This window comes from Xenopus tropicalis, chromosome 5 (assembly GCF_000004195.4).
Source record: "Xenopus tropicalis strain Nigerian chromosome 5, UCB_Xtro_10.0, whole genome shotgun sequence".
NCBI lineage: Eukaryota > Metazoa > Chordata > Amphibia > Anura > Pipidae > Xenopus > Xenopus tropicalis.
In genome coordinates, this window is record NC_030681.2 from 152,177,486 (window position 1) to 152,194,647 (window position 17,162).

The following is a 17,162-nucleotide window of genomic DNA, read 5'->3' on the forward strand; positions in this document are numbered from 1 at the left end:
CAGTTTCTGTTGCTCAGATAGCGCCCCCAGCAGGCCGGGCATCTGGCCGGCAAAGGATTTCCGTAAACTGATTCCAGAGGGAGAGCAGTAAATTGAGCTGCAGATGATCGTTCTTTTTAAAGAAACGGTACAGATTTTTTAACCAAAGTATATTGCAAATCTACTTCTTGTTAGTTGGAGAAGCATGAAGTGCAATATTATTTTTGATTTTACATTCCCTTTAACCCGCAAAATGTTGCCATTGTTGGACCTGCACCCCAGCTGTACCTGCATCTTTCCGCTCTATAACCTAGCTCTGTGTGTGCCTAAAGGTGCCCATACACGCTAAGATCCGCTCCCTTGGTGAGGTCACCAAGCAAGTGGATCTTCTCCCAATATCCCCTCCTACAGGTGGGCGATATCGGGCTAATTCAGGCTAATTCAGTCGTTTGGTTCTGGGGCCAAACGATCGAATTAGAATGACGGGTATAGGTGCAGTCGGTTCGGGGACAGCATGAACAAGCCAATTCGGTCCCCAATCCGACTTAAACCTGCCGGATCGAGATCTAGACAATTTCAGGCCAGATATCGGTCGGACAGGCCATTGTTTGTGCCCATACACGGGCTGATAAGCTGCTGAATCAGTCTAAGGGACCCATACGGTAACTAGAATCGGCCCGTGTATGGCCACCTTTAGGTTGCAAAACAAGGAAACTTTGGGGAAAAAAGCATGAGTGTACGTTCCCTGTCTGACCTGCACCCAATTTAAACTCCCAATGGTCGCCAAAATTTGAACCCTAACATGCCTGACCTAAGGGTAAACTCGCAGGTCACTAAATGGCAGGGACCTACATTGTCTGCAAAAAGAGTTCACTAACATGATCACTAAAGCAGTGGGGTCCCACCAGTGGTGCAGCCAAAGCTGGGTCAGTGCCAGAGCTCTATAAGTATTATGGTGCAGCTGGAGCTGGATCAGTCCATTTTTACTTTGTTGAATCATTCTGGATCAGCATATTGAGGGATTCCTAGTCTGTGGTCCTCATGCTACTGTTGGGCTACAATGCCCAGCAACCTCCATATAGTATTTGGGTGTATATAGTCATATAATATACAGTTGGGTCATTTCCCTATGGGACCAAACTGTACATTATATCCTTATCCTGTAGTAAAATATTTTACAATAGGGGGTACTTTATTCACTATATATTATAAGGAACTCCTCTGGGACTTACAATATCCCTATATATTACAATAGGGGGCACTTTATTCACTATATATTATAAGGAACTCCTCGGGGGCTTATAATATCCCTATATGTTACAATAGGGGGCACTTTATTCACTATATATTATAAGGAACTCCTCGGGGGCTTATAATATCCCTATATATTACAATAGGGGGCACTTTATTCACTATATATTATAAGGAACTCCTCGGGGGCTTATAATATCCCTATATGTTACAATAGGGGGCACTTTATTCACTATATATTATAAGGAACTCCTCGGGGGCTTATAATATCCCTATATGTTACAATAGGGGGCACTTTATTCACTATATATTATAAGGAACTCCTCGGGGGCTTATAATATCCCTATATGTTACAATAGGGGGCACTTTATTCACTATATATTATAAGGAACTCCTCGGGGGCTTATAATATCCCTATATGTTACAATAGGGGACACTTTATTCACTATATATTATAAGGAACTCCTCGGGGGCTTATAATATCCCTATATGTTACAATAGGGGGTACTTTATTCACTATATATTATAAGGAACCCCTCGGGGGCTTATAATATCCCTATATGTTACAATAGGGGGCACTTTATTCACTATATATTTGACCCTTTTTGTCTTTATTTAGAACTGCTTTCCTGTAAAACCATAGGAAGCCCCTGCGGCATGGAAAGTAAATAGCCATATAGCCTTACCCAGAGCCTCCATTGCGGGGTAAGTTTATGTACTATTTGCCTCTAACCCCGGACACAGCTAGTCAGGTTCTGCCCTGGTTGAGGTACATGTCAGATATTCCCAGATGGATTGTTTGCCTGCAGCTTTATTAAGAGAGGCAAACATTTGCCCAGTAAGCTTATCCAGGTCTTTTAACTGGAAAGGTGAAAGGTGCCCTTTATGTCCCGCCGCAGGTGTCTTTCTGGCCTTTGTAAATGAGCTCTTAATTATATGATTGTCCCTATGGCTTACAGGTCACTTTGTCTTCATTTTTCTTCTAGTGTTCCTTTCTACGTGTACAGAAAGGATTAATTTGGCTGCTACCCAGGGACTGATATGGATGGGTAGTGTAATGGAGAGGGGTGCAGCATGCTGGACACCATAGCAACTATGTGATGTACGAATTGGGATGTACATAGAATTTTGTTTAATCTTTAAAAAAGTTATAGTCAGTATTGTACTTGCATTGACAATCAGATGGTTAAACCACCCTGCCCTGCTTTATGGCTGAGATTCTAGCTATCTGTATAACAGAGCATTCTGTCACAGTGGCACAGATCCTATCTGATCCCCCCATTGTAAGCAGCAGTCCTGCCCTGCTTTATGGCTGAGATTCTAGCTATCTGTATAACAGAGCATTCTGTCACAGTGGCACAGATCCTATCTGATCCCCCCATTGTAAGCAGCAGTCCTGCCCTGCTTTATGGCTGAGATTCTAGCTATCTGTATAACAGAGCATTCTGTCACAGTGGCACAGATCCTATCTGATCCCCCAATTGTAAGCAGCAGTCCTGCCCTGCTTTATGGCTGAGATTCTAGCTATCTGTATAACAGAGCATTCTGTCACAGTGGCACAGATCCTATCTGATCCCCCCCATTGTAAGCAGCAGTCCTGCCCTGCTTTACGGCTGAGATTCTAGCTATCTGTATAACAGAGCATTCTGTCACAGTGGCACAGATCCTATCTGATCCCCCCATTGTAAGCAGCAGTCCTGCCCTGCTTTATGGCTGAGATTCTAGCTATCTGTATAACAGAGCATTCTGTCACAGTGGCACAGATTCTATCTGATCCCCCCATTGTAAGCAGCAGTCCTGCCCTGCTTTATGGCTGAGATTCTAGCTATCTGTATAACAGAGCATTCTGTCACAGTGGCACAGATCCTATCTGATCCCCCCATTGTAAGCAGCAGTCCTGCCCTGCTTTATGGCTGAGATTCTAGCTATCTGTATAACAGAGCATTCTGTCACAGTGGCACAGATCCTATCTGATCCCCCCATTGTAAGCAGCAGTCCTGCCCTGCTTTACGGCTGAGATTCTAGCTATCTGTATAACAGAGCATTCTGTCACAGTGGCACAGATCCTATCTGATCCCCCCATTGTAAGCAGCAGTCCTGCCCTGCTTTATGGCTGAGATTCTAGCTATCTGTATAACAGAGCATTCTGTCACAGTGGCACAGATCCTATCTGATCCCCCCATTGTAAGCAGCAGTCCTGCCCTGCTTTATGGCTGAGATTCTAGCTATCTGTATAACAGAGCATTCTGTCACAGTGGCACAGATCCTATCTGATCCCCCCATTGTAAGCAGCAGTCCTGCCCTGCTTTATGGCTGAGATTCTAGCTATCTGTATAACAGAGCATTCTGTCACAGTGGCACAGATCCTATCTGATCCCCCCATTGTAAGCAGCAGTCCTGCCCTGCTTTATGGCTGAGATTCTAGCTATCTGTATAACAGAGCATTCTGTCACAGTGGCACAGATCCTATCTGATCCCCCCCATTGTAAGCAGCAGTCCTGCCCTGCTTTATGGCTGAGATTCTAGCTATCTGTATAACAGAGCATTCTGTCACAGTGGCACAGATCCTATCTGATCCCCCCATTGTAAGCAGCAGTCCTGCCCTGCTTTATGGCTGAGATTCTAGCTATCTGTATAACAGAGCATTCTGTCACAGTGGCACAGATCCTATCTGATCCCCCCCCATTGTAAGCAGCAGTCCTGCCCTGCTTTATGGCTGAGATTCTAGCTATCTGTATAACAGAGCATTCTGTCACAGTGGCACAGATCCTATCTGATCCCCCCCCATTGTAAGCAGCAGTCCTGCCCTGCTTTATGGCTGAGATTCTAGCTATCTGTATAACAGAGCATTCAGTCACAGTGGCACAGATCCTATCTCTAGTGGTGGCGACTAATTTTCTCAGAATGCTTTCCTACCGGCAGTAATGTAAATTGCCAGTAGCGATGGCAACTAATTTCCCCCTGTGTCATTGCCCTTAGGGCAGGTGAGAGGCTGCTCTGTGCAGTTGCCCTGGATATTTGCTGACACGTAAAGCTAAAATTACTAATTAGGGGTATTTATGAGCAGAGATATGCTCCAGCACTGCTAATTGCTCCAGCCGTAGGCCACTGTATTATCTTCACACAGGTGAAGCATCTTGAAACCAAACTCATTTGCTGCAAATTTTTCTGTAATTACTGCAGATTTTTCTGTAATTGCTGCCAATTTTTCTCTTTGTCCCCTGAGGTGTCGGGGGGAAGGGATTCTGGGAGATGTAGTTCTAGAAGAGCTAGAGTAGTAACACTTATTTACCTTTACAGCTGCCCTGACTATAGAAATACACATTGGCATAAGGGGCAGCTCCTATTAAACTGATGGAGGAGGTGATTATAGGATCCCAGTGTGGGGAATATGTTCATGTCTAAGCAAGTATTTCATCAAGGTTCTAAAATAAATATAATATATATATATATATGTCATACTGAGCAGCTTTATGCTGAGACATTCACCTGTGCATACACTGCTCTGAGCACCCTAAGCACACAGTTTGGGGTATGGGTGGGGGCGCTGATGTAATATTGCACAGATAAAGGCTTTACTTTGCCTTACGTCACACATATTACTGAAATTCCTTGCTTTCTACTAAATACACACTGCTTAGGAATGTCATGTCTTTAGGAACAATGGACTGTATGAAACTGCCCAATTACAGGCCAATTACAGTCAGTTCCCTACAGGTACTGTAGGATATTAGTGTGTGTATTGGCTTGGTAGCTGCTACTAGTAGCTCCGTGTGTCTTCACCCTTTCAGTCAGTACAGATATGCAATGTCATTTAATGCTAATAAATAGCAGGTACAGGATTCATTAGAAATCTTTGTTATTGCAGTTTGACAAGTGGTCGGATGCCCAGAGGCGCAGGATATTGACTGACCTGTTGGAGAGATGTTCCCTATCCCAGCTAAAGTTCTGTAACAGCCATTTGCAAGAAAAGGTGCCGAGGGAGGCCCTGGATTTCACCAGCATCCTTCCCAGAGTTCTGTCCCTCTACATCTTCTCTTTCCTGGATCCGCGGAGCCTCTGCCGCTGCGCTCAGGTTTGTGCCATTGGGAGACCGTGCAGGCCCGGGACTGGCAATCTGTGGGTACTGGCTAATGCCAGAGGTGCCAATCACAATTGGATTGATTCCACTTGACTTATCAATTTCAGGTCCATATAAACGTCTCCCAGTTCAATAAATAACGACCCAATTGTTTATCTTTAGCTCCTCAGTAGCACAGAACAAACAGTGACATTGCCAGAGCAGGACTGATGCCCCTGGGTTATGTTTCAGGTTAGCTGGCACTGGAAGAGCCTGACAGAACTAGACCAGCTGTGGATGCCCAAGTGCCTGCGCTTCGGCTGGTACATCAACTTCTCGCCCACTCCTTTCGAGCAGCGAATATGGAAGAGGCAGTACATAGAGATGGTGAAGGAGCTGCACATCACCAGGCCAAAGGTAACCAGAGGCTTCCTTCTGGGAGAGGGGGTCGTCTCCCACCTGAAATACATTCCTAGATTGCCTTCAGTTCCATGTATCTCTATGTGGCCCCCATCATCAGAATAAAGAGATCTGCCATTATTTTAGGCCGTTGTGCTGGGAATAGTCAACATCTATTTAGTCATTTATGTTCCCCATGCTTCTAAGCTTCATCATTTTGTTTTTAGACTCCGCCAAAGGACGAGTTTGTGGTTATTGATGTTCAGCCAATTGCCAAAGAAGCAGCAGATACCAAGTTCTCCCCCACATACACCTACTATCCCAAGTCCAGCAAATCACAAGGAAAGAAGGACCTTCCCCCGTGGCGTTCCTCTGACAAGCACCCAACTGACACCGTGCGATTCAACTACTTGGATAATTACGACCCTATCGAGCAAGGCCGGCTGGTGTAAGTAAGAGATCCTCCATTAATAAATGTTATTTATTTTGCAGGAGCTGCTTACAGCTTAAGGGATTTTTTGGTCGGAATGATACAAAATGAATGTATGGGTTGTAGGCTTCACCAACCATGGTTACCCGGTATGGCTGTAAGCTAGAAAGTGCCTTCTACTGGTATCAGGTACAAGTACATTGGGCTAATAGTTGTGATGCTGTGGCCAACCCTTCATCCCATTTAAAGGAACAGTAACACCAAAAAATGAAAGAGCTTTAAAGTAATAAAAATATAATGTACTGTTGCCCTGCCCTGGTAAAACTGGTGTGTTTGCTACAGTAACACTACTATAATTTATATAATAAGCTGCTGTGTAGCCATGGGGGCAGCCATTCAAGCTGGAAAAAAGGAGAAAAGGCACAGGTTACATAGCAGATAACAGACAAGTTCTGTAGAATACAATAGTGTTTTATCTGTTATTTGCTAAGTGCCTGTGCCTTTTCTCCTTTGAATGGCTGCCTCCATGGCTACATAGCAGCTTATTTATATAAATTATAGTAGGGTTTCTGAAGTAAACACACAACTTTTACCAGTGCAGGGCAGCAGCACATTATATTTTAGTTACTTTTATACACTTTCATTTTTTGGTGTTACTGTTCCTTTAAATTATAACATACTTATTTGATCACTATGCTACCACATCACCCGTTTGCTTATTACAGCAGGGTTTAGATCAGGGATCCCCAACCTTTCTTACTCGTGAGCCACAGTCAAATGGAAAAAGACTTGGGGAGCAAAATAAGCACCATAAAAGTTCATGGAGGAGCCAAATAAGGGCTGTGATTGGCTATTAGGGGCCTCTATGCACCCTAGGAAATTTTGGTTTTATTCAACCAAAACTTGCCCCCAAGTCAGGAATTCAAAAATAACTCCCTGGTTTGGGGGCACTGAGAGCAACACCCAAGGGGTTGGGGATCACTGGTTTAAAACAATCAGAAGGCAATGGGTTATAAGACAGGCTTGGGCCATCTAGCTGAAGACAGTGTCAGATAAACTGCAGTTTGTGCCAATAACACGGGCAAATAATGTGGTCATCAGACCGATACAAGGGGAGAATAAAAATGAAGATAGAGTGGTCCATTAAACTTATTAGCCAATGAGAAGCGCTATGCACCTGACATTAAATCAGGCCATACATAGGTTGATAAAAGCTGGTAACTTAATCCCTCTAGAGTGAGTCAGACCTTATTGGCTTGTGTATGATGGGGGGGGGGGGAATCATGCACAAGCCAGTAAGCTTCTGACTCCCGCTCCCCCATCAATCTGCACATCCAATAACTGACAAAGTTAGAAAATCTATTTATATTCATACCACATGGTGGTATTAATATGCTCCTTTTCTGATGGGCATTCATAGGCCCCAAGATTGTTCATACTTACTTGGCCCAGCATGTTGTTGGCCAAATTGGATACAGATCGGCTCCTTTGGCAAGCTTGCCACGGGACAGTGTTTCTCACCATCTGCTGACAAACCTAAAATGGACCCCTCTCTCCCATCCATCCATACGTCTCAGCTTTCTACCTTACACAAACCAACACTGGCCTCTGCCACTCCACATTGATTCTAAAGCTTACAGATATGTGTAGGTCCCTTAAGGTGGCCATACACACTACAATTACTATCTTACCCATGACCACTAGTTGTAGGAAAGACCATTTGTCCACTCTACTAATGTTAAGAGCTGAATCATCAGATATGGCGGTAAAAATAAAGGAACTCTATACCACTATTTGACAATTCAGCATTTGACGTTACAAACACCTTTGAAGGCGACCAGTTAAAATGTTTAGTCCTGTCTGATCAGTGAGCCGATACCCATGGGCTTTTACCGGTACTGGTCAGCTTGTCTCCCACCATACATGCACCGATTATTGTATGAAACTTTGTTTTTTCCCGACAATATCGGTGTGTGTATGGCCACCTTAATGTGATCCGATAGTTGGTATAGGTGCCAAACGATTGGATCAGCCCAATTTGGTCCACCAGCGAAATGGCAGGATTAGGCTACGGGCTGGTGTGCCTGTGTATGGGTAGCGCTCTGTCCCAGCACCGCAGCCTGATGGTCTGTTTGCTCATCAAAGTGGGGGAGATAAAAAAGCAAACAAACACATGTAATTATAGTATCCCTTTACTTTATCTGCTCTTCCCATGCTTAGCCATAATTACTGCTTCAGATAAGGCTCAGTGACCCTTCCGTGTGTGCTATACAGGCAGGGGGATTAGTGGCCTGCAGTTACATATCTGCTACCATGTGCGGCTAATCTCCCCGAAATGCTTTCCCTCCAGCAATAAAGTGAATCACCAGTGGGAAGGCAGGCGCGCCAAATCGTTTTCCAAAATTGCCCAAGGTTTCCTGCAATGGAAAAAGTCTGTCAAGTTCAACCATTCCCAATAACCCCATATATACACACACATATATACATATACCTGTATACACACGCCTATACAGACCTATCACATATATACTGGATAAACTGTAGATCTTAAGCAAACATTATATATCCTTATTCAACATGAGCTAAATGAATAGGGCACATACTTTTTGCCTCTTGTTTTAATTAAGAAATATCTATGATTGCTGTTAATTCCAGCATTAAACAAGAATATGAAGCCACTTTCTGTCCCTAATCTAGCAGAACCTCAACTGAGCTAATAGAACCAATTACCGGTCAACTGAGAAGCCCTTGATAATGAGCAACTCAAAGGCTGCTGCTTTAAAAAGGGAGGGATTTGTTTGTTCAGTGGCTAGATAGCTCTGTCCAAATTGCCCTGTTTAGTGCTTTATAATAGCAAATAAAATATATATATATATTTTTTTTAAATTAAAACCATAGAATCTAATTTCAACAGATCATTGTGTAACATTCAGATGTACTGATTTATGGGAGTTATCAAGCTGGGCTAGAAATAGCTAAACACATTGTGCTGGTCCAAAGCAGCTCAGTGTGCTCCTCACTGTTCCTATACTGTAAGTGTAATGTAGTGAGTGCTATTCTAAAACAATTTGCAATTGGTCTTCATTTTTTATTATTTCCGTTTTTTTATTATTTTGCTTTGCTAGGGCCCAGTTAAACCTAGCAACCAGGCAGTGGTTTGAAAGAGAGACAAGGATATGAATGGAGGAGGGCCTAAACAGAAAAAGAAGTAATACGAAGTAACAATAACACAGAGCAATAGTTTGTTGGCTGCTGGAGAATGTACCTAAACATATTATGGGATGTCCCATGGGGCCATTAGTCAGGCTGCTGTACGCGGGTAGGAAAGCAGCAGCTATGATGGCTCTCATACATGCCCTGAGGCCATTGGTTACCGTACCGGCCTATCAGCAGCCTCCCATACATCCCATGTGTATCTATGTGTTTGTACAGCGCTACTTGTATAAACAGCTCTCTGCCCGTAATGGGCCGTGCTGTGTGTGTGATTATAGCACCTTCAGAGCAGCACCGGAACTCATTAAAGGGGAAGTTCACTCTTAACTGTTTGTTATATAGGGGATCATGTTCTAAGCAGCTTTTCTGTGTGTCCGGCTACAGCTTAAAGGTTCACTGAGAAGTAACAGAGATCCCAACTAATCCTGTCATTAGGCTGATACTGATCCTTCCCTAATTCCTCTTCTCGTTAAATGGCACCATCATTATTACCCTAATGACATGGGATTAGTTGAAATTTCTACAGTACCGGGGCATACCTACTGTATGCTGCCATAGTTATATGTACTGGCTATGAGAAAACTTAGGGGGCTGTTCCTGCTGAATTGTGCTTAGTACAGGGGAATCCCTATGCTGCCATAGTTTTATGGTATCTCTCTGTACAGGCTATGGGCAAACTTAGGGACTGTTCCTGCTGAATTGTGCTTAGTACAGGGGAATCCCTATGTGCCATAGTTTTATGGTATCTCTCTGTACAGGCTATGAGCAAACTTAGGGGGCTGTTCCTGCTGAATTGTGCTTAGTACAGGGGAATCCCTATGCTGCCATAGTTTTATGGTATCTCTCTGTACAGGCTATGAGCAAACTTAGGGGGCTGTTCCTGCTGAATTGTGCTTAGTACAGGGGAATCCCTATGTGCCATAGTTTTATGGTATCTCTCTGTACAGGCTATGAGCAAACTTAGGGGGCTGTTCCTGCTGAATTGTGCTTAGTACAGGGGAATCCCTATGTGCCATAGTTTTATGGTATCTCTCTGTACAGGCTATGAGCAAACTTAGGGGGCTGTTCCTGCTGAATTGTGCTTAGTACAGGGGAATCCCTATGCTGCCATAGTTTTATGGTATCTCTCTGTACAGGCTATGAGCAAACTTAGGGGGCTGTTCCTGCTGAATTGTGCTTAGTACAGGGGAATCCCTATGTGCCATAGTTTTATGGTATCTCTCTGTACAGGCTATGAGCAAACTTAGGGGGCTGTTCCTGCTGAATTGTGCTTAGTACAGGGGAATCCCTATGTGCCATAGTTTTATGGTATCTCTCTGTACAGGCTATGAGCAAACTTAGGGGGCTGTTCCTGCTGAATTGTGCTTAGTACAGGGGAATCCCTATGTGCCATAGTTTTATGGTATCTCTCTGTACAGGCTATGTGCAAACTTAGGGGGCTGTTCCTGCTGAATTGTGCTTAGTACAGGGGAATCCCTATGCTGCCATAGTTTTATGGTATCTCTCTGTACAGGCTATGAGCAAATTCCAGCCGTAACACTGTTCCATTTATCTTGTTTCCAACCGACAGACGCAAGGTGACAGTCGGCCAGCAGAACTCGGAGAGAAAGCGGAGACCCACATCAGCGTCGTACAAACTGCGCAAAGCCAAATCCCTGGTAAATTCTCTCTTTCTCATAAAAAGACACAGAATCGAAATTATTTTGTAGCACAGACACCAGATATAAAGTGCAGGGAGGGGTTAAACTTTTGGCGCAGCATTAGATTATATTCACAATCCCCATTCCTTAACCCTTTCCTGCCCATGAACATAGAGCAAAGTGAAACCCAGAAATGTAGAATCTGTGGGACTGGTAGGCTGGTACTTTGTACTGGAGATTTTATCACTTTACCAATGATGTCAGACAGGGAATGACAGAGAGGGAACAACATCATCGATGATATCAGACAGGGAATGGCATCACCAATGATGTCAGACAGGGAATGATAGACATGGAATTACATCACTGATGATGTCAGACAGGGAACGACATCACCAATGATGAAGAGAGTCTGGGGCAGATTATATGGCATGTCGGCAACTTTCCGTGGGTTGAGTAATGGATTCAGGGCTGCTCTGCACCATACAGGGTTGGGCACTGGGATGTGAGTAATCAGGCAGCGAATAGTAGCAGTTTGGGGCGCCCAGTGGCACCGAGCTGGTAGCTGTAAGTAACATGAGGAGAGAAATACACTGGCACACATGGCTCCGCCCTCACTGTATCCCCCCCTGCTGTGTCATTAACCCCTCTATAGCGGGGCCAGACCTCAATGTGATTAAGTAGATGGGGGGGGGGGGGGGGTAAGAAGAAGAGCAAACAAACCGTTTCATTAGTCAGAATATCCGGGCTCCTATTTAACAGGAAACAACACTGGTGGGATAATAATGAGCATTTAATTAATGCACTTGTTTCTCTTCTTTCTTAATTAGTCGAAAGGTTTCCCGGGGAGGGACGGTAACCTGCAGGTACAGTGAGATACAGGCGCGTGTTTCCCCCCCCATCCCGCTCATTGGCGCATTCCGTGTAATATGGAGACAATGGCCCCTGTGTCCCCCGCGCACCTGTTAGTAAGGATTAAGCCTGTCACACTCACACACCTCTGTTACCCGCACTGAATGGGCCGCTCATATCCAACGCCACATTCTTCTCCCTCTGCAAACACAACAACTATGGGGCAAAGGGCCTGTGGGTTTATTTAATCATCACATTATAAATCACCAGAGGGCTGGGCAGGGGGTTCAGAACTCATTTGGGCTTGAGGGCTTCAATATGTAGGGCTATGACACACAGAGCTACTTAGTAGCAGCTACTAAACGCCAGAAAATCCCCTGCCATAGACAGTACTGAGAATTCCCTCTGCTAAACACACATAGAGACAATTATCAGTAAATGATCAGCATTGTCTGTTTCTGTAGCTGCTACTAGTAGCTCCGTGTGTCACCCTTAGGGTGAAGACACACAGAGCTACTTAGTAGCAGCTACTAAACGCCAGAAAATACCCTGCCATAGACAGTACTGAGAATTGCCTCTGCTAAACACACGTAGAGACAATTATCAGTAAATGATCAGCATTGTCTGTTTCTGTAGCTGCTACTAGTAGCTCCATGTGTCACCCTTAGGGTGAAGACACACAGAGCTACTTAGTAGCAGCTACTAAACCCCAGAAAATACCCTGCCATAGACAATACTGAGAATTCCCTCTGCTAAACACACGTAGAGACAGTTATCAGTAAATGAGCAGCATTGTCTGTTTCTGTAGCTGTGAGTAGTTGCTTCTAGTAGCTCCATGTGTCACCCTTAGGGTGAAGACACACTGAACTACTTAGTAGCAACTACTTGTCATGGCTACTGAACGCCAGAAAATCCCCTGCCATAGACAATACTGAGAATTGCCTCTGCTAAACACACGTAGAGACAATTATCTGTATATGATCAGCATTGTCTGTTTTAGTAGCCATGACAAGTAGCTGCTACTAGTAGCTCAGTGTGCCACCTTAGGGCAAGACCCCACAGAGCAACTTACTCGCCGGAATAGATTGCTGCTGTCAGGGGCGAGTACCCACTCCACAAAGGGTTTCCACTGGCAACAACAAGAGTCCCCTTGTACCACGATGTGGGTTACAAGGGTGAGATTACAGCCCACAACTCCCACAATGCATAGCAGTTCCCATATAAACTTCAGACAGGTCAGCTGATACGCCAGTTAAAGGCTGAATGGGCCGTTCCTGCAGGAACCATGACATCACCGGCATGGCACTCACCCCATTCACTGACACGGGCAGAATGACAGCACAAGAGGATTATGTGCCTTTATTTTCCAAATATGGAACATAATAATATATAATATTTGCTTTACCCACCCCCCGGCCGGTCTCAGTGCAAATACAGGTGATACAACCGGCTGGGCCAGCAGTTCCCTTGTATAAAGCATTGTTCCCTGGGATTGGTGTAGCCACATTGTACTTACCCAGTACAGAGAGAAGCCATTGCCCTTTGCTTTGCTTTCCCTACATCCTGCCAACATTCAGCTGAGTGTTTAACATTGCCCGGGCCTCCGTTACTTAAGGCTGGCTGGCCGGCCACATGCTTCCATAGCCCTCCTGTTATGTTATATTAGTCTTCTAACAAAGAGATACCATAAAACTATGACAGCATAGGGATTCTCCTGTACTAAGCACAATTCAGCAGGAACAGCCCCCTAAGTTTGCTCATAGCCTGTATAGAGAGATACCATAAAACTATGGCATATAGGGATTCCCCTGTACTAAGCACAATTCAGCAGGAACAGCCCCCTAAGCTTGCTCATAGCCTGTACAGAAAGATACCATAAAACTATGGCAGCATGGGGTTTCACCTGTACTAAGCACAATTCAGCAGGAACAGCCCCCTAAGTTTGCTCATAGCCTGTACAGAGAGATACCATAAAACTATGGCACATAGGGATTCCCCTGTACTAAGCACAATTCAGCAGGAACAGCCCCCTAAGTTTGCTCATAGCCTGTACAGAAAGATACCATAAAACTATGGCACATAGGGATTCCCCTGTACTAAGCACAATTCAGCAGGAACAGCCCCCTAAGTTTGCTCATAGCCTGTACAGAGAGATACCATAAAACTATGGCACATAGGGATTCCCCTGTACTAAGCACAATTCAGCAGGAACAGCCCCCTAAGTTTGCTCATAGCCTGTACAGAGAGATACCATAAAACTATGGCACATAGGGATTCCCCTGTACTAAGCACAATTCAGCAGGAACAGCCCCCTAAGTTTGCTCATAGCCTGTACAGAGAGATACCATAAAACTATGGCAGCATAGGGATTCCCCTGTACTAAGCACAATTCAGCAGGAACAGCCCCCTAAGTTTGCTCATAGCCTGTACAGAGAGATACCATAAAACTATGGCACATAGGGATTCCCCTGTACTAAGCACAATTCAGCAGGAACAGCCCCCTAAGTTTGCTCATAGCCTGTACAGAGAGATACCATAAAACTATGGCACATAGGGATTCCCCTGTACTAAGCACAATTCAGCAGGAACAGCCCCCTAAGTTTGCTCATAGCCTGTACAGAAAGATACCATAAAACTATGGCAGCATAGGGATTCCCCTGTACTAAGCACAATTCAGCAGGAACAGCCCCCTAAGTTTGCTCATAGCCTGTACAGAGAGATACCATAAAACTATGGCACATAGGGATTCCCCTGTACTAAGCACAATTCAGCAGGAACAGCCCCCTAAGTTTGCTCATAGCCTGTACAGAGAGATACCATAAAACTATGGCACATAGGGATTCCCCTGTACTAAGCACAATTCAGCAGGAACAGCCCCCTAAGTTTGCCCATAGCCTATACAGAGAGATACCATAAAACTATGGCACATAGGGATTCCCCTGTACTAAGCACAATTCAGCAGGAACAGCCCCCTAAGTTTGCCCATAGCCTGTACAGAGAGATACCAGGATACAGGATCCAGTTGGACCCTAGAGGCACCTGTTTTATAACAGATATAATATAGAGCATTTTATATCAAAATCCATTCTATCATCCATCCTCCCTCTCAGTGGCTCTGTGTGTATGTACATATCTCCCATCTCTCTCTGTACAGATGTAACCGGCCGGCATTGTGCTTATTTCTATTTCACCATTTCTATCCATGTGTTCCCTTAGATTTCCCTTTCTGCCGAGCTTTGCAACAGGCCAAAATCCGCACCGAGGCCGAGCTGGGCGGCCAATCAGTTGGCAGAGTACCCCGCGACTAAGGCCACAGCCAAGATCCTGGCACAGAGCACAGAGTGGAACGCGGGGATACGCCCTTGCCCAGTGCGCCCACCAATGCCCAAGATGGCGGAACGTGGAAAGAAAGCTATTTCACAAACCCCCCCGAGTAAGTGCACCCACAAACAGCCTAACTACACCCCTCTTATTAATACTCTAGCCTTCCCTTTATTTGCTAACCTAAAGTCCAACTAGTAAATGAGGAATTCTGTTTTCCCAGAATTCTGCTGTAGAGCATTCTGGGAAAATAGAATTTCCTTCCTTTACAGCGTTCAGCCTCAGAATGGAACAAAATGGCTGCACTGCTGAAACTGAAGTTTTCATCCCAAATGGTTTATAAATCAACCAGAATGCCAGTGTGGAAAATATTCCTTTTTTCTGTCAAAATTGTACAAAAAATGGCAGCTGTTCCCATGTCCCTGCTCGGCACAAGAGCTTGCATTCTATAGAAGCAGCGTTGATAATATAAAGGATTTGGGATTTAGGAGCCGAACTCTAATGCTTTTCATGTGGCTTTGCAGCAGTGCCGCAGTTTGAGAGCCAGCCCTGGCAGGTACCGTCGTCCAATCACGGGTCGGATGAGGAGTAGGCGGGTCTGGCAGAGCTCACTGGCCAATGAGAGTCGGGTTTGTTGCACCTACAGCAGGAAGCTCAGCGGATTAATCAGCCCCAAGATCCATTTTCCTTTGTTCAGACTTCTTCCTCCCTTTGTGGTGCCCAGTGCCTTATACCAATTCCCTCTCTGGATTTCTTCCCCCCCCCCCACGTACATGGTTTGTCCCTCCCTGAATGATCACATGACATCACTGTGCCTTAGCGCAAAGGAAGATACCATCAGGCGGACACAGTAGGGGCCACAATCCTGCTGCTCTGACTGCGTGATCCAATCTGATTCTGTGTCATTTGGTCCCTTACTGGTCCTTTAACCTGAGGCTCACACACACTTGTGCCTCTTCCCCAAGGAACATGTATCAGGGAATAATGGTTCCTACTCTGCGCTCAGTGCATGGGATGGAGCATTAGGAGTATCTGACCCACACGTGGCACCGGCGCCAAGTGCCTCATAGTTACTGTATCTGATTGAGCATTTAGATTTAGTAGCATTTAATATGATGTGCCCCCCCCCATATACAGGTCCTTTTAAAAAAATTAGCATATTGTGATAAAGTTCATTATTTTCTGTAATGTACTGATAAACATTAGACTTTCATATATTTTAGATTCATTACACACAACTGAAGTAGTTCAAGCCTTTTCTTGTTTTTAATATTGATGATTGTGGCATACAGCTCATGAAAACCCAAAATTCCTATCTCAAAAAATTAGCATATTTCATCCGCCCAATAAAAGAAAAGTGTTTTTAATACAAAAAAAGTCAACCTTCAAATAATTATGTTCAGTTATGCACTCAATACTTGGTCGGGAATCCTTTTGCAGAAATGACTGCTTCAATGTGGCGTGGCATGGAGGCAATCAGCCTGTGGCACTGCTCAGGTGTTATGGAGGCCCAGGATGCTTCAATAGCGGCCTTAAGCTCATCCAGAGTGTTGGCTCTTGTGTCTCTCAACTTTCTCTTCACAATATCCCACAGATTCTCTATGGGGTTCAGGTCAGGAGAGTTGGCAGGCCAATTGAGCACAGTAATACCATGGTCAGTAAACCATTTACCAGTGGTTTTGGCACTGTGAGCAGGTGCCAGGTCGTGCTGAAAAATGAAATCTTCATCTCCATAAAGCTTTTCAGCAGATGGAAGCATGAAGTGCTCCAAAATCTCCTGATAGCTAGCTGCATTGACCCTGCCCTTGATAAAACACAGTGGACCAACACCAGCAGCTGACATGGCACCCCAGACCATCACTGACTGTGGGTACTTGACACTGGACTTCAGGCATTTTGGCATTTCCCTCTCCCCAGTCTTCCTCCAGACTCTGGCACCTTGATTTCCGAATGACATACTTTGGACCACTGAGCAACAGTCCAGTGCTGCTTCTCTGTAGCCCAGGTCAGGCGCTTC

At 44.8% G+C, this 17,162-nt stretch overlaps 1 protein-coding gene across 3 annotated transcripts in view; it reads left to right on the plus strand.

The window, feature by feature from the left end:
- The window catches only part of fbxo16 (F-box protein 16), a 29,545-nt gene extending 13,268 nt beyond the window's left edge, over window positions 1–16,277 (plus strand). Inside the window, exons 4-10 of one of the 3 annotated variants that reach the window (XM_031903094.1) lie at window positions 5,099–5,305; window positions 5,543–5,707; window positions 5,917–6,137; window positions 10,903–10,990; window positions 11,803–11,838; window positions 15,041–15,257; window positions 15,673–16,277. In XM_031903094.1, coding sequence (XP_031758954.1) covers window positions 5,099–5,305; window positions 5,543–5,707; window positions 5,917–6,137; window positions 10,903–10,990; window positions 11,803–11,838; window positions 15,041–15,257; window positions 15,673–15,737 — 999 coding nt within the window. In that variant the 3' untranslated portion in view covers window positions 15,738–16,277. Of the gene's footprint in view, window positions 1–5,098; window positions 5,306–5,542; window positions 5,708–5,916; window positions 6,138–10,902; window positions 10,991–11,802; window positions 11,839–15,040; window positions 15,258–15,669 lie in introns of all 3 variants that reach the window. The other 2 variants (XM_031903093.1, XM_031903095.1) reach the window with 2 other exon arrangements.
- Window positions 16,278–17,162: the final 885 nt, after the last annotated feature.